The sequence below is a fragment of the Macaca fascicularis genome, chromosome 10 (assembly GCF_037993035.2).
Source record: "Macaca fascicularis isolate 582-1 chromosome 10, T2T-MFA8v1.1".
NCBI lineage: Eukaryota > Metazoa > Chordata > Mammalia > Primates > Cercopithecidae > Macaca > Macaca fascicularis.
The window spans coordinates 5,657,594-5,680,441 of NC_088384.1; the positions used below are offsets into that span (position 1 = coordinate 5,657,594).

Below are 22,848 nucleotides of genomic sequence, written 5' to 3' on the forward strand. Positions count from 1 at the left end.
TTGCAGTCTCGAACCTTGCTGGGGAGGGAGGGATGCTGGACACTACCCTCCCCTTAGTTCTTCTCAGGAAGGAAGTTCCTAGGAAGCCGTGGCTCCCTCCATGACAGCAGACAGACAGCCCACCAAGGTCTTCTCCTAACGCTGGTGGGTCCCACCCCAGTTCTCACCCTGATGGAAGATACCCTAGGGAAGAGGGACCCCACCTGGCTGAGCCCCCAGCTGGCTGCGGGCAACGAAGTGGCCCCAGAGCACACACATAGCCCCTAGCACAAGGCTGGGCATGCCGTTGGTGCTCAATGGTTGTTCATAGAACAGACCTGACTTGACTGTGTCTCAATCTGTGGGCTGTCACCTCAGCCCCAATAACAGGCACAGCAGTGGGCAACTGAGGGCTGTGCGGGTGCTCGCGGGTGCTGGGCAGGGGACTGTGCCATGCCAGCAGTGTGAGTCTCCAGCTGCCCTCTCCTGGGCTGAGCACCGGCCCTGTTCTGCCTGTTGCTGAGATGGGCAGGGAGGTTCCCGCTCGCTGGAGTTTGGGTCTTGGTCCTCCAGCTGGCGCAGTTGAGCCTGCTCGGTGTCCACATGGGCCAGGTGCTGGGGACATAGGAATGACACAGACCCAGGCAGGGGCAGGTTGAGAGGGACCCAAGAGTCCAGGGTCGGGATGGAAGGATGCACAGGGCCTGGCCTGGGGCTGGGGAAAACAAAGAGGAAATGAGAGCTGAACCTGCCCACCTCAGGGGCCTTCGGACGCATATGGAAGTCCCCACCTGTAAGACTCAGCAGGGAGAGGGTGTCCGGATCTGGGTCAGATTTGGAACTGAGGGGTCAGGCACCAAGTGCTCCCTTCTGTCCGGGGGTCTGGGAAGGCTGCCTGGACGGGGAGGCCTCAGACCTGGGCCTTGGAAGGTCCTTGGTATTTGGGTATGAAGCAGGAGGGAATTCCACCAAAAGACCACATAATCCCCAGGGGATGTGGGCAGCGCCTGGAAAGACTGAGTCATTGTTCTGGGCAGAGGATGGGGAGAGAGGGCTGGGGCAGCCAGCGGGCATTGACCTGGGACCCTCCCTTCCCAGCTCAGCCGTGGGCTTGGCTCTACCAGCAGAGGGAATCAGTGAAGGTGCCAGCGAGGGCCCTGGCCAGACAGCCCTTGGAGTGAACCAGCTGGTGGCTGGGGGGATGAGGGAGGCAGGGAGGACTGTTGCCCAGGTCCAGGCAGTTCTGGGGCCCCTGGGTCAGGCAGGGGTATTAGGAGGAGGTGAGGAAAAGGGGCCCAGGATCTGGAGATGGACTGAAGGTGGGTGGACCAAGAAGGGAGATGGCAACAAAGGGCTTCTGAGCTGTGTGACTTCTACCTGGGTTCCTGGCTTGGGGTGGGGGTGAGGCCCCCCATGCTCCCCGTGGCCCCAGCTTCCATTGGCCATGCATAGCTGGTCCCTACGGGGTCAGTGCAAATGCCCGTTCATGAGAAGGGGCTCCTGGGAGGCTGGCAGAGGGGAGGGGCAGAGGCAGGGATACCCATCCCCTCCACGGGTCCCCACCGCTCACTCTCAGGGCTGGGGAAACTAGGCCTCTCCCGCCCAGTCTTGGGAACAGGGAGAGAAGCTGTCGGCAGTGCTGCATGCTGGAGGGCGGGTCTCAGGGTGCACTGGGGCCTGCTGTATTCCAGGCACTGCCCTCACCATAGCCCTGAGAGGTGGCTCCCATCAGCCCTGCTTTGGTGAGTCAGAGGCTCAGAGGGGCAAGCAATGAGCCCAGGGTCACACAACTGGCCAACAGCAGGTGGATCGAGGCCCGGCACTTCATCCCCTGAGCCCACCTGGCCCAGGGCCTGGGGCCTCACCTTGTGCACCTGTCTGTCCCCGCAGGGAGCCGTGAGGCTGCCTTCACGTATGCCATCACCGCGGCTGGCGTAGCACACGCCGTCACTGCTGCCTGCAGCCAAGGCAACCTGAGCAACTGCGGCTGTGACCGAGAGAAGCAGGGCTACTACAACCAGGCCGAGGGCTGGAAGTGGGGTGGCTGCTCGGCTGACGTGCGTTACGGCATCGACTTCTCCCGGCGCTTCGTGGACGCTCGGGAGATCAAGAAGAACGCGCGGCGCCTCATGAACCTGCACAACAATGAGGCCGGCAGGAAGGTAGGGTGCGGGTGCGGCTGGTGGGGGCATTAGCTGGGACTGGTATGTCACCCGCTGACCTCTCGGAGCCTCAGGCTCCTCTTCTAGCAGAAGCAGTTGAGTCTCCATAGGTGTGCAGCAGGTGGGGCTGTCTGGGTCCTCCATGTGCATGGCTCTGAGCCTCCTAATACCTGGAGGAGGCTGTCCCCATCCAGAGACGTGAGAGCTGAGGCTCTGAGTGCTGACGTGATGCGCACAGCCCCCAGCTAAGACGGGGACCCTATTTCCATGCAGGGTGTGAGCTGGGCTTGGCTGGGGACCTGGTGAGGGGAGGTCCCAGGCCACAGCCCCTGTCCCTGCCCTTGGCGTTCCTGGTCCCAGAGGTCACATCAGCACACCAGGAAAGAATTCCTGACAGAGGCAGCCTTTTTACTCAGCAAGGAAGGGATGCCCCCAGGAGGCAGGAGCAGCCTGAGGAAGGTGGACGCTGTGAGCCAGGGTCTGCTGGGGAGCAGGCTGCTCCTGCACAGGGCGGGACGGAGTGTGGTGGGTGGCAATGGAGGAAATTCAGGCAGGGACACACTGGGGAAGAAGTCAGAGCAAGCCGGGCTCCGCCCGCTGGAGATGAGGGCCCCAGATACTGGGCTGGGAGGAGCAGCCGCACGGCGGCAAGATGGCCTGAGATAGGGTGGCCAGCCAAGTGGAACACCCAGCCGGCTCTGGCTCTGAGGCCTGGGGGCTGCACCCAGGGCAGCAGAGCCTAGGGGGCTCCTCAGGTGTGGGACAGACTTGCCATTCCAGGCAAAGAGGAGTTGAAGAATCCCTCGGGCCCAGGGACTATAGCTGAGACCACTGGTCACTCACTGCCCTTTTCTGTGCCAGGTGCTAGGCTGGGCACAGGGCAGAAAGGAATCAGACAAGGCCTTGGCTATGGGAACCGCGTCCACAAGAGGGGTGCAGGGGTCACACCCAGGATGGTGGGGGCCTGGTTGTGTAGGAGAGTGTCAGAGTGAAGGCTTGATGGCCACAGGACTTGGGAAGCAAGTAGGGCCTGGCACAAGAAGTAGGGCCTGTTCAAGAAGAGATCTTGAACACCAGGCCAACGACTTGACTTTCTCTTGTAGATGTGGAGGTTATTATACAGGTGGTTATTAAGTTATTGTTAGATGGATGGATGGGTGGATGGATGAATGGCAGGGTGGATGGGTGAATGGATAGGTGGGTGGATGGATGAGCGGATTGATGGGTGAATGGATGGATGAATGGATGGATGGGTAGATGGGTGGATTGATAGATGGATGGGTGGATAGATGGGTGGATGGATGGGTGAGTAGATGGATGACTGGATGCATGGATGGATGAAAGGATGGATGGGTGGATGTATGAGTGGATGAATGGGTGGGTGGATGTATGAGTGGATGGATGGATGGAAGAATGGGTATATGGGTGGGTGGATGGATGGATGGAAGGATGGATGGATGGATGAGTGGATGGATGAGTGGATGCATGAATGGATGGAAGTATGGATGAATGAGGGGATGGATGGATGGAAGGATGGGTGAGTGTGTGGAAGGATGGATGGAAGGATGAGTGGGTGGGTGGAAGGATGGATGGAAGTATTGGTGGGTGGGTGGATGGATAGATGAGTGGATGGGAGGATAGATGGATGGGTAGATAGATGGGTGGATGAGTGGGTAGATGGTTGAGTGGATGTGTGGATGGGATGCATGGGCGGATGGAATGATTGATGGATAAGTAGATGGATGGATGAAAGGATGGATCGGTGGGTGGATGGTTGGGTGGATGGATGGGTGGATGGATGAATGGATGGATGAGTGGATGGATGAGTGGATGGATGGATGGATGGAAGGATGGGTAGATGAATGGATGGATGGATGGGGATGGATGGATGGATGGATGGATGGATGGATGGATGGATGGAAAGATGGGTGGAAGGATGGGTGGATGGGTAGGTGGATGAATGGGTGGATGGATGGGGATGGATAGATGGAAGGATGGGTGGGTGGATGGGTGGATGGATGGGAGGATGGAGGGATGGGTGGATAGATGGATGGATGAAGGAATCAGTGACACAGCCTTTGCCTCCAAGGAACTCACAGACAGCATGTGAACACTAGTCTCCAGCTACAGGCAGATCACAGTCCATGCCATAAATGGAGGTTCATGAACCTTGAGAGGCCAGAGGAAAGTGTGGGTCACTTACCTGGACTTCCTGGGGGAGTCCCTGGAGGAGGAGGAGAAGTAGGAGGAGAAGGCGAGGCTGAACCCTCATGGGAACCACCACCACCCTTGAGCCTGTGCAGCTGCTTAGGTTCTGAGCAGAGCCTTTCTCACACCCCCGGGGAAGAAGTTCTCACTGTCCCCATTTTAAAGATAAGGAGAATGAGGCCCAGAGTGAGCAGCAGACCTGACTGAGTGGCTCAGGTCCCTGCTCGTGGGGAAGTGTACACAGCAGAGAAGCGGGGAAGGACGCTCCAGGCAGAGGGAATAGCACAGGTAGAGGCATGGGGGACCCAGGTCGTGGTATGCAGTGTGGTGAGACCAGGGCGGGGATGGCCGGGTAGGGTGTTGTTGGTCTCTGGGCTACAGGTGTCATTGCAGGGCAGTGACACTGACCAACTCAAGGGCCAGAGTTGTGTCTGATTTAGCTCTAGGGTGCCGTGTGAACCCCAGGGCTGACTTGGTATGGGACTTGGAGGTGTCTGGTGACTCACAAGTGATGGAAAGGCAGAAGGGAAATGGAGGCAGGTAGGACTGGCCCCTGGGGAGACAGGAGGTGGGAAAACAAGAAGGCTGGTGATGGTCCCCACAGGTGGGCAGGGGACAAAGAGGACAGCCACAGGAAAGGGCTCTGACAATGCCACCAGTGGCCAACTCTCCTACCAGCCTTGTCTCGGATAGTCGGTGAGGCCCTGGTTGACCCATGCTTCTGCGGAGCCTTGGCCTTCTTATCTGCATAGCAGGTGCAATGCACTTTGTCCCCCCGACTCCTCACTGCCCCTCCAACAGCCCCCACCCTGTGCACCTGTGGGGCACAAGTGTGGCCTGAGCCCTTGGAAAAGGCCAAGGGTGGTGGTGTCATGGTGACCCTCAGGACAGGGTCCTTTTAAAAGAGCACGGTGCTCATCACGGCGGTGGGGGGTGAGTGTAGGGTAGGGCTTCTGGAAATTTCCATAAGCACTGAGTCCAGCCCTTCCTGGGTTGATGCTAGGACCCTGGCCCCATCACAGAGTACCAGGCCCACCTCTGCCCCCCCACTTCCTCAGGACCCCACTGCGCAGTGAGGTGGGTGGAGAGCAGCTGACTTGCTGCCACAGACAAGTGGCGCAAGTGGGGCCTTACGGCAAAGGACATCTGTTCTCTCTCAGCGCTGGGGCCCCAAGTCCAAAATTGAGGTGCTGGTTGGCAGGGCTGCACTCCCTCTAGGCACCAGGGGAGGATGCTTCCTGGCTCTCCCAGCATTCCTCAGCTCCCAGTGTTCCTCCGCTGCGGCCACCTCCCTCCAGCCCCTGCCTCTGTCTTCACCAGGTCTCCTCTGAGTCTGAGTCTTCTTCTCTTCCATCTCTTTTTTGTTTGTTTGTTTGTTTGTTTGTTTGTTTTGAGACGGAGTCTTGCTTGGAGGCTGGAATGCAGTGGCCTGACCTCTGCTCACTGCAACCTCTGCCTTCCAGGTTCAAGCAATCCTCCTGCCTCAGCTTCCCGAGTAGCTGGGATTACAGGTGTGTGCCACTGTGCCCAGCTAATTTTTGTATTTTTAGTAGAGATGGGGCTTCACCATGTTGGCCAGGCTGGTCTTGGACCTCCTGACCTCAGGTGATCCGCCCCTCTTGGCCTCCCAAGGTGCCAGGATTACAGGCGTGAGCCACTGCGCCTGGCCCTCTCCATCTCTTGTATAGACCCTCTCATTGGATTTAGGGCCCACTTGGACAACCCAGGGTGACCTCCTCTCCATCCTTTCCTTAATCATATCTGTAAAGACCTCACTTCCAAATAAAGTCACTTGCCAAGGCTCTGAGCAAACGTGAATTTGGGGGGTTACTGTGCCATTCCCCAAGCTGGCATGTGGCCCAGGCTGGTGTCCCTGGTGGGCAAGAGTGAGATGGGCAGAGTCTGAAGGCCCGCCCCCGCCCTGCCCCCACTTCTACCAGACCAAGGCCCTGACTGCCCTTCCCCAAGCTCCCTGGTGGGCTAGAGTGGCCTTTAATGGGCTGCCACAGGGTGCCTGTGCAGAAAGCTCTGAGCAGCCCCTGAGGTTTTGGAGACCTGAGTGCCCAGTGCCCGGCGCTGGCTCTGCCCCTGGTGCATGGTCCCCACTGCTGTGTGGGGCAGGTCAGCAGGGCAGACAGAGGCCATGCCCCCAAGACCAACCCAGTGAAGGCAGGAGATTGTCCATCTGCAGAGGCCTGGGGGCTGGTGTCAGGACAGCTGAGGGCACCTCTCTTGGTGACATGAGGTTAGAAGCCATCGCTGTGGAGTGCCACTAGCTCCTGGAACTGGGGGCTGGGAACCCCATTAGCTGGCCGTGTCCCACATCTTGGCACAGCTCTTCCCTGACTGAGGGTCCACAGCGTCCTGCTGGGTGGCCATATCATTCACACCATCCTAATGGGAGTGCCGGATCCTGGGAGGGGCACACCCTCCACACTCTCTCCTCGGCCAGTGGCTCACGACATAACTTCACTTGAGGCCACACTCAATCCACTCTGTGGGCTCGTGGTCAGAGGGTGAAGCAGACATGGGCTATGTCCCTGAGGGGCTCACAGGTCAGGGCCACACTTAGGGGCAGGGACCAGCAGGCATGGGAGGTGCTGTGGAAGTGGGTGTGAGGCACCTCGTTCCACAGCCCCAGGCCATCGCCAGGATCCGGGGTGAGATGCCTTTTGTCGGCCCCAGTGGCTGGAATATCGGACGCCAGGCTCCTGGGCTGGTCAGCCTCCCTCTAGAAGGGCTTTAGTCCCCCAACCCCATGACGCCCCTGCCTGGCTATACCTGAGCACTGCTTCCAGGCTACACCCTTATTCGGGAAAGAACATTGAATCGGCCCTTTCCTGGAGCCCCTTCAGTCCACCACCCCACCACCCAACCAGGCCCCCAGGGTCAAGGAGGAACCAAGGCCTGGAGGAGCGGCCCCTGCTGCAGCCTGCAGCTCCTCTGAGCGAGATGAGCTCACTCTGCGCCCTGCCAGGTGGTCTCCTGGGGCAGGGGGCAGGTCTCAGCGCTGGCACCACCGTTGCTGTGGCTCGAATAGCCAGGGCACTGGTGAAGGAAATGGCACATTCTTGAACCCTGTGATCACTTCCTGGGAGAGGCTCTGACCCAAGGGACCCAGCCAAGCGAGGATGTGGCCCCTCACTCTGCAAACAGCGGCCCATTAGGCTTTATCTGCGGATGGTCACCGGCCTGGCCCTGCAGGGGCCGATTGTCCCCAGGCGGGCAGTAGCATACAACTGGGCTCCCTGGCCTTGATAAAGACTGGGAGACGGGTAGGCGAGGGAGGAGGGGGAGGGATGCCTAGCACAGTACCAGGGGCAGCCATCCTGGGCTACAGCGGGAGCACTAGAGGGCAGCTTGAGCCTGGACCACGTGGCCTGCACACCCTCTAGTCTGGACAGGCCTGCCAGGTCTCCAGGCCATCCAGGCCCATCTGAGGAGGGTGAACAGCCAGGGGTGGGGTGAACTTCTCCCAGCTGGGAACTCCGAGAGGGGCCACCATCAGGGCAGCTCCTGGAGTGGCGCCCGGCCTGGGGAGCATCCGGGCAGGCCGTGTGGCCAGGGCCAGCAATGCTTCCAGGCTTGAGGGGCAGGTTAGTGGAGGGAGGGGCTTTTCCGGGAGGGGACAGATCCCAGCAGAGATGAACAGGGAGCTGGGGTGATGGACAGGATGGGAGAGGGGCAGGAGACAGGGAGGAGGTCCCAATATACTCTCTGGGGGTTGCCCAGACACCCAGTCCAGGCTCTGGCCCACGACCTTGGCCCAGACGCCCCTCAGCCCAGCCTCTGAGCCCTGCAATTCCCCAAAGCTGCCCCACCCTCTTCTCAGGACTCCTGGACTCCTCCCACCCTCAGCCATCCTGGGGGGGGCATCAGCCTCGCTCTGCCACCTCTCCCCAGTCTCCCCAGTCTCCCCAGTCTCCCCAGTCTCCCCAGTCTTTGCCCAAGGGCATCACTGATGCAGAGCAGAGGACACCCCAGCTCCAGGCTGCCAGCCTAGGGCCCACCCAGCACCCACCTGCTGAGCCTTTGGGCCCAGTCTTTTCCTTCATGCTTGGTGATCTCCAGACCTTTGCTCATGTTGAACCCCTTCTGGAATGCTGTCCCCTTTTCTATGAGCTCCGACACATCCATCAATACCCACATCTCCTCCAGGAAGCCCCTACCTCGAGCACCCTGACTCCAACAGGATTAGACTCTCCTGGGTTCCTGCAGCACCTTCGCTGTGTCCCATGCTGAACTGCGAGCCCCAGAGGACCTCATGCAGCCAGGCCAGGGAAGCTGCTCGGGGCAGTAGCCATCTCTGTGGAGTTGTTTCTCTCCCTCTTTTTCTTGTACTCATTCATTCATTCGTTTCCTGGGGGACTTCTCCACTGGGGAGAGCTGGGGGCCAACAGCAGGTGCCCCATGACTGTGAGTTCTGGCCCGAGGGACAGGGGGTGGCCAAGCCCCGGCAGGGCTGGGCTGCCGAGCGAGGCCAGCAGAGCTCTGACAGCTGACAAATGGCCCCTCTGCAGCTGCGGGGCGCCAGCTAATAATTCCCCATCTTCAATCAGGCCCGGCTGGCAGGGCCCTTTCGATCCGGGTAAATGAGTACCTGGGGTCAGGGCTGGCTCTGGGAATTAGCCTTCTGGGGCCATGGAGGGAGGCCCAAGGAAAACACTGCACCCGTGGAGGGCCCTTGTGGAGCTGAGGAGGAAGAACAACAGCGGGCGGGCCGGGGCTGTTGGCTTCTCAGCACGCCCGGGCCTCACTGACCTGTGTACTCGCCTCCCCTGCTCACCCTCCAGCCTTGGGCAAATGTGCACCGAGGGCCACCGGCACTTCAGGCTTCCATTAAACAGCCATTTGTTAAGCACCAACTGCATGCCAGACCCTACGCCAAGCCCGAGGGTGGGGAGCAGGAGAGATGGCAGGGTGGGGTAATGAGCATTTATTAAGTACCTACTGTTGCTGGGCGAACCCCACCTGTGACCTGCAGCAGGTCCCACAGCCCCAAGCCTCAGTTTCCTCACCAGTGCATGACCAGGACATAGCATCTCCTTGAAGGGCTGTGAGAGTCTAACAAAATACCTTCGATAAATGTACAGCAGGCTCTGCCAAGTCCCAAATATTCTCACTGCACCCTTACACCCTCCTATGCAGTGGAGACCTATTGTTAGCAGCTCCAAGTAATGGGTGAGGAGGCTGAGGCTCAGAGAGGGAGAGACACTTACCCGTGGTCACACAGCTGCAAGTGAAGGAGCGGGCTCCAGGGGTGGGCTGGAGGCAGGGGTAGGGGAACTTGGAGGGGCCCAGCTTGGGCCGTGCCGTGCCAAGCAGCTTCCCTGTCGCCCTCAGGTTCTGGAGGACCGAATGCAGCTGGAGTGCAAGTGTCACGGCGTGTCTGGCTCCTGCACCACCAAGACCTGCTGGACCACGCTGCCCAAGTTCCGAGAGGTGGGCCACCTGCTGAAGGAGAAGTACAACGCGGCCGTGCAGGTGGAGGTGGTGCGGGCCAGCCGCCTGCGGCAGCCCACCTTCCTGCGCATCAAACAGCTGCGCAGCTATCAGAAGCCCATGGAGACGGACCTGGTGTACATCGAGAAGTCACCCAACTACTGCGAGGAGGACGCGGCCACGGGCAGCGTGGGCACGCAGGGCCGCCTCTGCAACCGCACGTCGCCCGGTGCGGACGGCTGTGACACCATGTGCTGTGGCCGAGGCTACAACACCCACCAGTACACCAAGGTGTGGCAGTGCAACTGCAAATTCCACTGGTGCTGCTTCGTCAAGTGCAACACCTGCAGCGAGCGCACCGAGGTCTTCACCTGCAAGTGAGGCCGGGCCCAGAGGCGGCCGCGGGCACCCCAGACACCCAGCGGCATTTTGCACATCCATCCTCGCCTTCCCTGCCTTGGTGCTGCCAGCGGCAGGCAGAGGCGGGTGCAGAAGCGGGGAGCTCCACGTGCAGGAGGACACCGGCCGGGGCCCACGCCCTCTACCCACCTCCCTGGGGCTCCTTCCTGCCACCTCCTCCCATCACCTCCTGCGGCAGAACAGCCCCCGTGACCCACCGAGAGAGCAAGGCCAGGGGCCTTGTGCTCCCCGACGCGGCCCAGCAAGTTCCCTTTCTTCTCTCTGGGAAAATGAACCTCCAGGACACACGTGTATCCCAGAGAGCAAAGTGACGACGAGACTGAGCGTCCCCTGCCCCACCTGGCAACATGGACACAGAAAAGCTACGCCGGCTGGCCCCTCAAGACCGATTCCCAGGCTGGGTCTGCTGCTGGGCCCTGGGGCGGTGGGGACAGATGTTGACACAAATTATTTATGTTTTCTTAGTATCAGAAGAGGATTCTCAGCACTAATGCGTAGCCAGTCGTAACTCCGTACTTTGTGTCAGCCCATCCCCTCAACACCCTTTCTGTTTCCTTTCCCAGCCCCACCTGGCTGGCCCTCTGCCCCTGCAGAGCGGAGGCAGCCTGGGGTTGATGGGGACCACGCAGTGCCTGCGGGTTCTAGAAGTAAGCTGTGCAGGGGCGCGTCGGACCACACAGCCCTGACCAGGCCTTGGAGGAGAGCCATGGACAGGCGCCTCCAGGCCATCTTTCCTTCTTTTGAAAATCCTATCAATGGCTGGGCGCAGTGGCTCATGCCTGTAATCCCAGCACTTTGGGAGACCGAGGCGGGTGGATCACCTGATGTCAGGAGTTTGAGACCAGCCTGGCCAACATGGTGAAACCCTGTCTCTGCTAAAAGTACAAAAATTTGCTGGGCATTGTGGCGCGCACCTGTAATCCCAGCTACTTGGGAGGCTGAGGCAGGAAAATTGTTTGAACCCAGGAGGTGGAGGTTGCAGTGAGCTGAGATTGCGCCACTGCACTCAAGCCTGGGTGACAGAGCGAGACTGTCTCAAAAACAAACAAACAAACAAAAAAATGAAAAAAGAAAAGAATATCGAGCAAATCAAAATGTCACCCACATCAGGTTCCAGGAGTGTGTCGTTCCCTCCCTCATCCTGTCGCCCTCCTGGCCTGGCACCTCCAGTTTACAGAGCCCCCCTTCCCCCTGGAGCCAGCCTGACCCCTGGGACAGTGCCGCTGCGGGGTGGGCAGGCAGGTGGTGAGTGGTTAGGGATGTTTGTCCCATTTGACAGATGGGGACTCTGAGGCCCAGAGTGGCACAAGGACCTGCCAGAGACCCTGCAGCTGTGAGTGGAGGCTTACACCTTTCTCCTGCCCAGCCTGGGGCTCTGGACCCAGGAGAACACATCAGGATGCCCAGGGTGGCAAGAGGTGGCTCCCATGCCTTGAGGCACTCGGCTGCTCCCTCCCCGCCATGACAGCCTCACTGGGGCTTGCACTCCCCTCGGTGCCTTTGAGGGTTTGTCTGGCCCTGTCCTAGTCCTTTCACCTTGACTGCAATGTTGAGAAAATCTGTATCCAGAGCTGGACGTGTCCTTTCTGGACGCTCCCACCCTTGTCTCTGAGGAGCGTGAGTGACAGAGGGAGGAACTCATCCGAGGCCAGAGGGGATGGTCTGCCGCTGGCTCCTGGTGCACCCTCCACTGCCCACGGCCTGGCCCCCATTTAGGGTGTGTTCTCTTGGAAGCCTGTGGGAATGTGTTCTTGAGCAGCCGACAAGCCAAGGGCCTGGGCCCAGCCTGGGGCAAGTGAGTCCCTCCTGGGCTCTGACCCTGTGGTCCAGCCCATGTGCCCCTAACCATGCCTGGATGCTGTGAGTCTCTGGGCCACCATGAATACCCCACCCTCAGCCTGGCGCCATCCCCTCACCTTCCCCAAGTCCCAGAACACCCCTGAGTCCATAGGCCCGGCAGCCTCTGCAAGGAACCTGGTTAACTTATGATGTTATATAGCGTGGAAATGTCTATAGTGTCTTTAAATTATTGTGACCTACACTGGGTACTGGAGTGGGGGATGGCTGCGGCCCCATCCCCCATCCCCCATCCCATCCCCCATCCCTATCCCCCATCCCTATTTCCCATCCCTATTCCCCATCCCATCCCCCATCCCATCCCCCATCTCCCGAACCAGGCTCCTCCTTCTGCTTGAACAGACCCTCGGGGCCCCTGATGCCACCGAGCCACTCGCACTGTCCCTTGGCTGCTGGGCACCCCACTGAGCCCCTGCCCACCCCGAAGTCTGTCAGCAACAGGCCCTTTGCCTGGGTGAGACGGGGTCAGGGTGGCCCAGATGGGGGTGATGGCGACCAAGGTGCTGCGTCCCGCCCTTCTGACGGCAGCCTCCCCTGGAGGGGAGCGCTCAGCCCAATAAAAGCTGGAATCAGAAAAGTGAGTGTGTGTGGAGTCCCCATGCGATGCGCCTGCAGCTGCGGCCCCACCAGTGGGGACACATGCTCTGCCCACCAAGGACGAGCCCCTGAGGCCCTCATGTGCCCCCAGCTATCTGGCTTCCCCGTGCCCCTCTGTGGGCCGTCCTTCCCATCCTCACACCAGAGAACCTTGCCCAGAGCCCACCCTGGAGCTCGAGTCATGCCTACCTGCCTCCAGGCACCTTTGGGCTGGCCCCACCCAGCCAGGGGCACTGGGGCACTGGACACAGACCCTGAGGCCTTGCTGGACAGCACCAGGCTCAGGCTGCAGGGACAGGAGGGCTGTGGGCCTGGCACCTGGTTACCGGGGGCTGGGCCGGAGCTACTGTAAGAAGAAGGGACAGCAGGCCCCATAGGCCCCTGTGCCTCTGCTCCACTCTGACCAGGGTGGCGTCTGGCTTTCAGGGTCCCTGTAGGTCCATCCAGCTGAGTCTGGTGGATTTTGGCTCCACAGCCCTGGGGCCTGCCTTGATCTCACCAGGCCTGGGAAGGTGACATGAGGCCCCCAGAAACTCAACAGCCTGCGGCTGGCCACAGGCTCCACTGCTCCTCCCCAGAGCCCAGCTGTGGCAGGGCCTCCCAGCCTGCAGCCTGCGAGAGCCGTGCACACGGCAATGCACAGTGCTCCCCCGAGGGGCGGAGGCATGTGGCAGGGCCGGTCTGGCCACTGCCTGCTGTCCCAGCAGCCTGGCATTGGGCGAAACTGCTGATCAAACAGACCCCATCCTTGCTGTGCCCAGCCTGGGCACCCACGGAACTGGCCCCAGACCCAGATCCCAGTGGAGGGGCTTCTCAAGGGGAATGGATCCCTCCAGGGTGCGGAGAAGGGGCGACAGCCAGAAGAGTGTTGGACTCACAGCCCCAGCCCTGTTCCTTCCTGATGCATATGGGCAGCCTCTGGGGCGACCCTCCTGGATGTACAGCCTCAGTCTCCCCATCTAAGAGCAGGGGGTAGCCTGGGGCCAGGACTTGGTGGTCAGTAGGGCCCATGGGGCTGGCGTGCATGGGGCCTGGGCTGGGCAGTTTGGCAGGAGGCCCTGGTTCCCCGTGAGACAGTAAGTGAATCGGCGGCGGCAGCGGCACGCTGGGGTCCGGCTACTCCCACAGGGCCAGGAATGAGGAAGCCTCTGAGATGCCCGGCCCTGGTGCCCAGACTGTACTGATTTCTTGGCTCTGGTTCAATCCCCGCCCAGTCCCCTCGGGCTGCCCTGCACATCCTCCCAGGGGGCCCGCTGGAGGCCTCGCCCTTGCCGCTAGCCTGGCCTGGGGGCCCACCTGACCCCAGCCCCAGGCTCCCCCGCTAAGGCTTATATTTTGGGAACATTTCCACCTGGCCAGCCCCTCGCACCCCCACTCAGTGGCTCACTGCTACATGGGGTGGTGACCCCACGTGCTTAGCCCTGGCCAGCCCTGCCCTGCAGGTGTCGCCCACACCAGGCCTGCCACCCGGCTGCTCCCACACATAGGCCATTCCTGTGGGCTTTGCTGGGTAAGGTGTGGGGACCGATGGCTAGAAGGGCCAGAGTTCTGGCAGCCCACCTCTACCCAGGCTCGCTGGCCAGTTCCTTTGCAACTTCAGTGCTGCCCTGGGCTGGCCCCAACTTCTGACCCCTCACCCTTCTCCCCACTTCCCCTGCGGTGCCTGTGCCCACAGCTGCCAGTGAGGCTGGCGGCCCATCTCAGGGTATGCAACAGCTGACGACCGAGGCAGCAGCCTCTGGGAGCGAGGAAAGGACTTTCTCTGCACTCACACCTCCGGGCCTCTGAGCCTGGGCTTCCCGCTCTGTAGAATGGACGTAAGGGAACAGAGCCTCTGCCCTGCTGCCACCTGGTCCCCTCCGTCCCCTCCTCCTCTCTTGGAGGATCCACGTCCCTCCCTGGCTCACAGCTGAGCTGCCGCCCTGGCTCCCACCCTGCCCTGCCCCACAGGGCTGCCTGCACCCTTCACTCGGCACTGTCTGGTGGCCAGAGCACACAGGGGCCCTTTGGCCCTCGAGGGCAGAGGATGTCTCACTGGTGTACCCTTAGAGTCCTTCCTGACCCACTGTGGTGCCCACAGCACATTCCCTCCCTGCCCCCCTGCAGAGTGAGCCCCAGTCCTGCCTTTGCTCCCACTGGCTTTTCCCAGGATGCACCTCACACCCTTCCTTCCCTGATGCCGGCTTGCACCAAGCTGGCTATAGTCTAACTCTCTCCTCCGCTGCCTCAGCTCCCACCCTTAGGGGCAGGAGTCCTGTTTCTGTGATGGCCCCTGTCTCCCAAGCTGGCTGAGGACCAGCACACCCCTGTGCCAGACTTTGGGCCTATTCCACACGTGTCCACAACCTTCACAACACCCCTTCCCCAAATAGGTCAGCGCTAGTTCCATTTTACAGATGGTGAAACTGAGGCACAGAGAGTAAGGGGACCTGTCCAAGCTCAACAGCCAGTGAAAGGCAGAATCAAGATTTGAACCCAGGCCCTCTGGTGTCTTCCTTCTACCCAACTCATATGCCTCCGCCCACGAGGGGACACAGAGGCCCAGGGACCTTGTCCAAGTTCACAGAGAGATGAAGGAGAAAAGAACGGCTACGGCTGGTCTCAGAGAGATGACAAGCAACACTGTATCTTCACCAACAGAACAAGAAAGACCCAGTTAAAAAAGCAGCAGGCGGCCGGGCGCGGTGGCTCAAGCCTGTAATCCCAGCACTTTGGGAGGCCGAGACGGGCGGATCACGAGGTCAGGAGATCGAGACCATCCTGGCTAACACGGTGAAACCCCGTCTCTACTAAAAAATACAAAAAACTAGCCGGGCGAGGTGGCGGGCGCCTGTAGTCCCAGCTACTCGGGAGGCTGAGGCAGGAGAATGGCGTAAACCTGGGAGGCGGAGCTTGCAGTGAGCTGAGATCCGGCCACTGCACCCCAGCCTGGGCGGCAGAGCAAGACTCCGTCTCCAAAAAAAAAAAAAAAAAAAAAAAAGCAGCAGGCAAGATCTGAGTTAGATATCTGGGTGAACTTCACAACTCCCAGAACTGGGAGGTAAAGGAGGGGGATCAGGAAGGAGGGGCCGTGGGCCACCTTCTCCCCGAGCTGGGCTAGTCCTGCTGGCCCCTTGGGAGGGGCCACGGTCTGGCGGGTAGAGGGGCAGAGCGGTGCACAGGGAGGGGTGCCTGGTTCACCGTGTGCCAGACACACAGGACAGCCTGAGCTCCCCCAGCAGAGCCGCCAGCTTGCTCCTGGGAGAGTCCGAAGCTGGAGTAGGTGCTGCAGACTCCTTCCGCCACGGGAACTGGGGAATCCAACTGGCGGTCCCCCGGGCCTCGTCCTCGCCTGTTTCCCTCTGAGTCTGAGCTTGCACTTGCCTTCCTTCCCTGGGGTTCTCCCTGTCTGTTCATCAGGTCTTTGCACTTGATGGACCTGGGGACTCAGAGCCGCTTGGCCTGGGTGCCCTAGGACCCTTGGGAATCAGAACCTGTGAGTTTTGGGGATCCAGGGAGTTGCGTGTTGATGCCCACAGCAGTGCCCCATAGACAGACAGTGCCCAGTGGGCAGGCAGGCGGCCAGCAAAATGCAAAGGAGAGGGGATCCCAGGACCCAGAGCTCACCTACAGCCTGCCCTGGGCAGGTGCTCCTGCTGGGACCCTGGGGTGAGCAGTGCCTCCAGTCAGAACTGGAGACCCAGCTCTTTTTTGAGTCCTCTGCTGACCCCACCTTGGGACACATGGAGGTTGGGCCAGGGGAGGCAGCCTGGGCCTCCAGGCCACTGTCCTGTCCTCTTGTGGTCTGGGCCACGTACCTCTCACAGTTGGAGTCCTGTAGCCACAGAAGGAAAAACCCTCCCAGCCTCACTCGGAAGCAGCGGGGAGGAGATGCGGGCAGAGGCTCATGAGTCCTCTTACTCCACCTGCAAAGTCCTGGGGCCATCAGGGCAAGGCCTGGAAACCTTCTGGGTCCAGACCCAGGTGTCCTACTAAGGCCACACTGGTCTCCCTGGGTGGCAGCCCACCCAGCCTGAGGCCTAAGGGTGGCCTCACAAGCACAGTGCCAGGACAAGCCCAGTGTAAGGTCTTGGACAGGACCCCTGGAGAGGCCCCTGTGGTGTCTGCAGCTCTAGAAGCCCCCGTCCGAGCTGCTGGGGCCAAGCCACAGCTGGGGCCACTTGCCAGCTGGGTCTGTCTGTGCACACCATTCCACTTTTCCAGATGGGTGGGGGGCCTGCCCATGGTTCCTCCCTGGCCCCTGGCTCCAGCCCTCCCTCTGGTTCCCACCAAGCACAGCCCATGGCATCCACCCAGTCACACACTCGTTTCTTCACTCATGTCTTCACGTGCCCATCACTGCTGGGCACTTGAGTGCCTGGAGTGTGGTCGGGTGTTGTGGGGTCTCAGAGCTGAGTCTCAAGTGGGGTCCTCTCCCAGTTAGCCCCAGGACGAGGGACAGAATAACAAATGAACAGTTCCCCTCAGCCTCCATGACCAAGTCTACCACGGAGGGAAGTAGGGGCCAGCAGCGCAGCCCAGCCTGGGCACTCAGGGACGGCTTCCTAGAGGAGCCGTGTGGAGGGTGAGACCAGAAGCAAAAGTAGGAAAGGAAACGGGGGAGACAGTGGGAGGCAGAGGGAAAGGAAGCGGTGAGCCTGGGGCAACTGAAGGGACAGTGGAGATGGAGTTAGTGGGAGCTGGGGCAGGGGCCAGTGGAGCTTGGAGACAAGGTTTGAGAAGATTCTGGAGGGACAGAGGGGACTCTTGCTCTCGAGCCCCATGGTTTCTAGCATTCAGCAGGAATTCTCACCCCCCATCCTGCCCACCTGTGACCCTGCAGCCTGGTGCCCTCTGGACAAGGCCTGGGTGCCAGCTGCTGCCTAGCCACCCCCAGCTGCCTGCCAAGCTCCCAGGTCCCAGGATGAAAGTGTTCCATGCTGTCATGGGGCTGTAGGGAAGTGGGGAGTGAGGGCTGGGCACTGGGGACACTCTTGGTGCTATTCCTAGCCCCTTCCCACCTTCTTGGTGCTATTCCTAGGCCTGGTGGGCTAGGGCAGTTGGCCTCAGGTTGCCCTGGGAAGGAGGCTGTTTCCCCAGGTCAGTCTAGCCCAGCAAAAGCCCTCCAAGAGAGGCCTCCACATTCCTCCTCTGGACCTCAGTTGCCCTATTTGGACAGGCTGATCCCTGGGGTTCATATTGGACCCCAGGAAAGGCTGAGCTTGGGTGGGCACAGAGCAGGCTGCTCCTCCAGGCTTGTCATACCTGCCTGCATTGCACCAACAAGCCAATGCCAAGGGCTTTGAGCTCCTTGTCAAGTAGCCCTGCAAGGGGGGCACCTTGCCTGCTAAGGGGGGAGACAGGCTGGCCTGTCACAGACAGGGTGACTAACATCCACTTCCCCTCCTGGTTCCCAGGGAAGAGGGATTGATTAAATCTCAACCACAGACACTCTGGGAGGGGGAGAGCAGGCAGTGACAGATCTGAGTCACCAGGACTATCTCAGGGAGACAGGGAGTGTACTCTGCAGGGAGGGGCGCTCCTCTATCTCAAAGGGCTCTGCTCTGTGGCAAGGGTTACTGCTATGTGGATCCACCAGCACCTCTCATTCTAGACACTGCAGGGGGCAACCCTAGGAGGCCTAGCAGGGACAGGCCTCTGGCTGCATTAGAAAGGCCTTTTTCAGTCTAGCCAAGCCACTAGGAAGAGGAAATTCCCCACCACTAGAGGAATTCAAGCATGGTTTGATCTCCGTGATGGAGAGGGAGGTGTGCAGCCCCCGATGTTCTGATTCCACAATTCTGAGATGCTGAGAGGCTGTATGTTTAGTTGTAGGTACCAGGAGACTTTGTTCTGTGGTTGGAAGGGGTTGCAGTTCTGGGCCAAGGGTCTGGGGGAAGCCTCTCCTCCTGTGCCTGACACTGGGAGTTCCCTTCAGAGATGAGAAGCTCTGTCTCACCCTTGTTCATTGGTTCCACAGACGTTCTTGCTACTGCCATGTGTCTGGCAAAAGTCCTGCCCACAGGGAGGTGATAGTCTGGAGGGGGATGTGAGACCATAAACACCTACTGTGAAGGCAGCAGGAGTGATAAATCATCAAGCACTTAGCAGGGAAGGAGGTCATCATGGTTCAGGAAGAGCCAGAGGCAGAGCAGGCCACACAGAGACAGCAGCACAGGAGAGGAGGGAGTGGGGTGTGGAGGGTGTGGATGGAGTTCCAGGCCCAAGGCTGGGAGGCGTGAGAATGACTGATGGCCAAGAGCTGTAAGGAGGCTGGTGGCTGGGACAGAGCCGGGGCAGCGGGGGGCGGGGTGGGGGGAGAGAATGCAGAGGTGTGGCTGGGTAGAGAGCAGGGTCCTTTTGACCCACCAAGAGGATGTGGCCTTTCCTTTCAGTGACTCAATGGGCACTGCAGGGCTGGTGGCAGACAAGGACATGGTCTGCCTTCATTTCTAAGACGGTCCCCAAGCTGCAGGGCAGGGAAAAGCCCACAGGGGCAGGGGAGGAGGCAGGGAGATGGCAAGGAGGCCACTTTCAGGTCAGGGCAAGAGGGGCACGGGAGAAGCATGGGGTTCCGGAGGCATTTTGCAGGGAGACCAGGGGCGTCCCTGCACAGAGGTTAGGCAGGCCCTGGACAGGGACCCCAGGATGGGGAAGGCCAGAGGAGGCAAGGGTGTGCCCGGCCCAGGGTGAGCACCCCAGCTATCCTTCAGGTGTGGGGGGACTTGCTCCAGGGCCCCCTAGGGATAGGGAAAGGAACCAGGACACAAGCTCAGTGGGGAACTTGGGGTGGGAGGCACCTACCCCTCACTGACCTGGCGTGGCCTGTGCTGGAAGGACTGGCCAGCCCGGCCCAGGAGCAGGCTGAGAGCAGGGGTTCTGGGCTGGACAGCCACTCTCTGGTGGGGTCTACCTGTGTGACCTTGGCCTCGTGCTACCTCAGTTTCCCCTGTAAGCTGGGTTGAGAGTGCCTGGGTAGCAGCGGGGAGGCGCACTCTGCAGAAGCCCCTCCCCCCGCCCGCCTTGGGGGCCGAGAGACCAGCAGAGAGCAGCTGTATCCCTCAAGCTGGCAGCCAAGCCAGGAGCCCTGGGAGGTCTCTTAGCCACCCGCCCTGCTCAGGGCCCAGCAAAGGTCCCTCCCCTCCCCTGGGCAGACCCACGGGTGGAGGGGACATGGAGGTGTGGGTGCAGTAGGGGTAGGCAGGGTTGTGTCCCCGGGAGCTCTGCAGACCTGGGGGGCAGCACAGGGCTGGCTTCTGGGAAGTCGGGGCTCTGGACGGGGATTTTCATGGCAGCTGGATCGCTTCCTGGTGAAGATTCAAAGAGCCCCTTGCCCTTGTGTCGACAGCACTGTACAGTTTATGAATTGCCCCTGTGACCATTATCTGGCTCAGCCTTCAGGCCCAGAAGCCCCGTGCCCCAGCCTCTCTGCTGGTTTTCAAGGGCCCCTCAGCTGGTGTCTCTCACCTCTCTTCAGTTCCTCCCCAGGGCCCTCTCTCCCTTCACTGGCCCCTGGGTCCCCTCCCGTCCCCAGCCAGCCAGAGGGCTCCTCCCTGATCCCTCCATCCCCTCTGTACTTACCGTGATCTCATAAGAGCTGCGCCTTCCCTGAACTGCCCCTCCCTTCTGGGGATCGCCTGGGGCCACGTGCCCTGGTCTCCCCCTGCACCCTACAGGCCCCTTTCCTGGGGGTGCCTATGTTCATGCCAAGTTGCACCCCCACGCTGTTCTGCCCGTCGCAGGCACTCAGGGCTGCAGTGTCCCCGTCCTTCCCAAACCCTGTGAAGTGGCTGACCATCATTTCCCCATGTCTACCCTGCACCCCACACCCCACATCCTCCACAGGCCCTGCAGACTTCCCATCCTCCGGTGGTCCCTGGCTCCCTCACCAGCCCCCTCGGTCTTCACATCAGCCCAGCCGGGGCCAGTAAGTCCAGGACTGTCCCAGCCTGACCTTGTCTCTGCAGTTCCCTCAGGCAGAGACACAGCCCCTTCACCCGGTCCCGGTCACCCTTCAGGCCTCAGTGGGCACGATGCCTCTTCCAGGACAGGGTCGATGCCACCCGCCTGGGAGTGGCCCGCCTAACCTTCATCTCATAATCATTTTCTGCCACCTTTCCTACACCCATCGCTGGCGGTGAAGTCAAAACTTGGCACAAGACCCGGAGCGCCAGACCCGGACTTGCACAATTCTGGGTGGGGCGGGAGGAATCCCTGCGGGGACAAGGAGATGCACCTATTTTTAGCCTTAAGAAGAAAACTCAACCCCAACACACACACTATGCAACACAAGTATTTGTTTTTACTCCTAAAAGGGCTCGAATGGAGGGTTTGGGGCCTGAAGCACACGCTTGGTTGAGTCACCCCACAGGCCCCACCCCGCACAGCCTCCTGCTCCAGAGAGCCTCCCAGGGTCCCCACCCTCCCTGAGCTCCCCAGCCCTTCCTGAACTCGCCTGGCAACTTCCCCCTCTCGCCCTTGTTCCGGCGCACCTCCTCTCGGTGTGCTGTGCAGTGATGCTCTGCATCGTAAGATTGGCTGGAGCCCTCCCTGCTTCCCAGGGGATGCCCTTCCCTGCCCAGGACTCCCTGCAGCCATTTGCGGGGCCTCCATGAGCCATGTGGGGGCCGACGTCCTCCTACTGGTGGTGCTGCTCTGATGGCCCCATTTTGGCCCCTGAGCTGTGCCCCAAGAAAGCAAGATGCCCCCCAGGAGCTCCCAGGCTTGGAGAGGCCCGGGAAGGCTGGCTGAGCCACCAGTGGGGACAGCAAAGAGGCCTCCATGCTGGGGAACTTGGGGTGGGAGGGCACGGTTTCCTGGGGCTGCTGGAATGAATGACACAAACGGGACTTGAAATGACATTTATTCTCTCACAGTTCTGTAGGCCAGAAGTCTGAAATTGGCATCCCTGGGTCCAAATCCAGGGGTGGGTGGGGCCCCACTACCTCCAGGCTCCAAGGGAGGGCCCAGCCTCCGATGGCTGCTGGCGCCCTCGGCTTGCCGCGGCATCACCCGGTCTTGCAGGGCAGCATCTTCAAATCTCCCTGCTCTCCTCTTCCCACGGCCTCGGGGTCGAAGCTCTCTGCCTCCCTCTTGAAAGGATGCCTGTGATTGCATTAGGGCCCACCCGGATCATCCGGGATAATCCCCCCATTTCAAAATCCTCAACTCAACCCCATCTGCCCTGCAGGGCAACCTCTCCAGAATCCAGGGACCAGGGGCTGGACATCTTTGCAGGCCATCATTCAGCCTCCCGCAGGCGGCCCAGGTAGAGAGGCTCAGAGAAGACCCCAGGGACAGCTCCTCTGGAGCAGGGGACAGAAGAGGGTCCATCGGGGCTGGCTGCAGCTGGGCTTCCAGAACTGGGGTTTGGGGAGAAAAGCAAGGGTCCTGGTTCATCACAGCCCACAGGCGTGATGGCTGGTCGGGTGGGTGATGGTGTGCACCAGGCCTGGGTGAGGGGCGACTGACACTTGGAGCTCTGGGTGCAGCAAATCACCTGGCCCTGAGCCTGGCCCAGGTCATCCTGGCCCCTGCTCGAGGGCTCTCGTGGGCATCAGGAATGAGGTGTTGTGCAGAGTGGATGTCCAGTGACCAGTGGCTCTTACCTTTCCCATGCCCTGCCCCAGGCCTTCCTGCCAGGGATCATCTGACCCTCCCAGCCCGGCTGTGCTCAGGTCGCTAAGAGAACACGAGCTCAGGTGCACCTTCGTCCATTGAATGTATTTATTGAGCACCCCTGAATATCAAGACTGCCCTGGGAAGAATGTACTGAGTGTCAGACCCAGGAACACTCTGGGGCTAGGGGACCCCGATGCAGCCCTCAACCCATGCACCCATCCTTAGGGTCTGGAGATCTTTCTGGAGAAGAACGGAAGGCTGGACATCTTTCTGGAGTGCCCTGGAGCCTGCAAACAGCAGGGCTCAGTGAATACGTTTTGAACCAAATCACACAGGACAATTGGCCCCAACAGATTAAAAGGACATATCTGCCCTCACACTGGGTGGGGCTTTGGGGGAGCAGCCAGGCGGCAGAAGCTACAGGGGGGCAGTCAAGTGGCAGAAGCTGCAGGGGGGCGGCCAGGCGGCAGAAGCTGCAAAGCCTCTTCCATCTCATCCTGCATGTGTTGGAGGGAGAGGGGCTTGGGGCCTGGATTGCTGGCATGGTTGACTCAGAGGCCACCAAGTCACTTCGGGGTGCAGA

General features: G+C 60.5%; 1 protein-coding gene across 2 annotated transcripts in view; it reads left to right on the forward strand.

Moving 5' to 3' along the window:
* WNT7B (Wnt family member 7B) overlaps positions 1 to 11,286 on the forward strand; it is a 55,030-nt gene extending 43,744 nt beyond the window's left edge. For both annotated transcript variants that reach the window (XM_005567007.5, XM_045363452.3), the window contains exons 3-4: positions 1,870 to 2,141; positions 9,693 to 11,286. In XM_005567007.5, coding sequence (XP_005567064.1) covers positions 1,870 to 2,141; positions 9,693 to 10,172 — 752 coding nt within the window. In that variant the 3' untranslated portion in view covers positions 10,173 to 11,286. The remainder of the gene's footprint in view (positions 1 to 1,869; positions 2,142 to 9,692) is intronic.
* Positions 11,287 to 22,848: the final 11,562 nt, after the last annotated feature.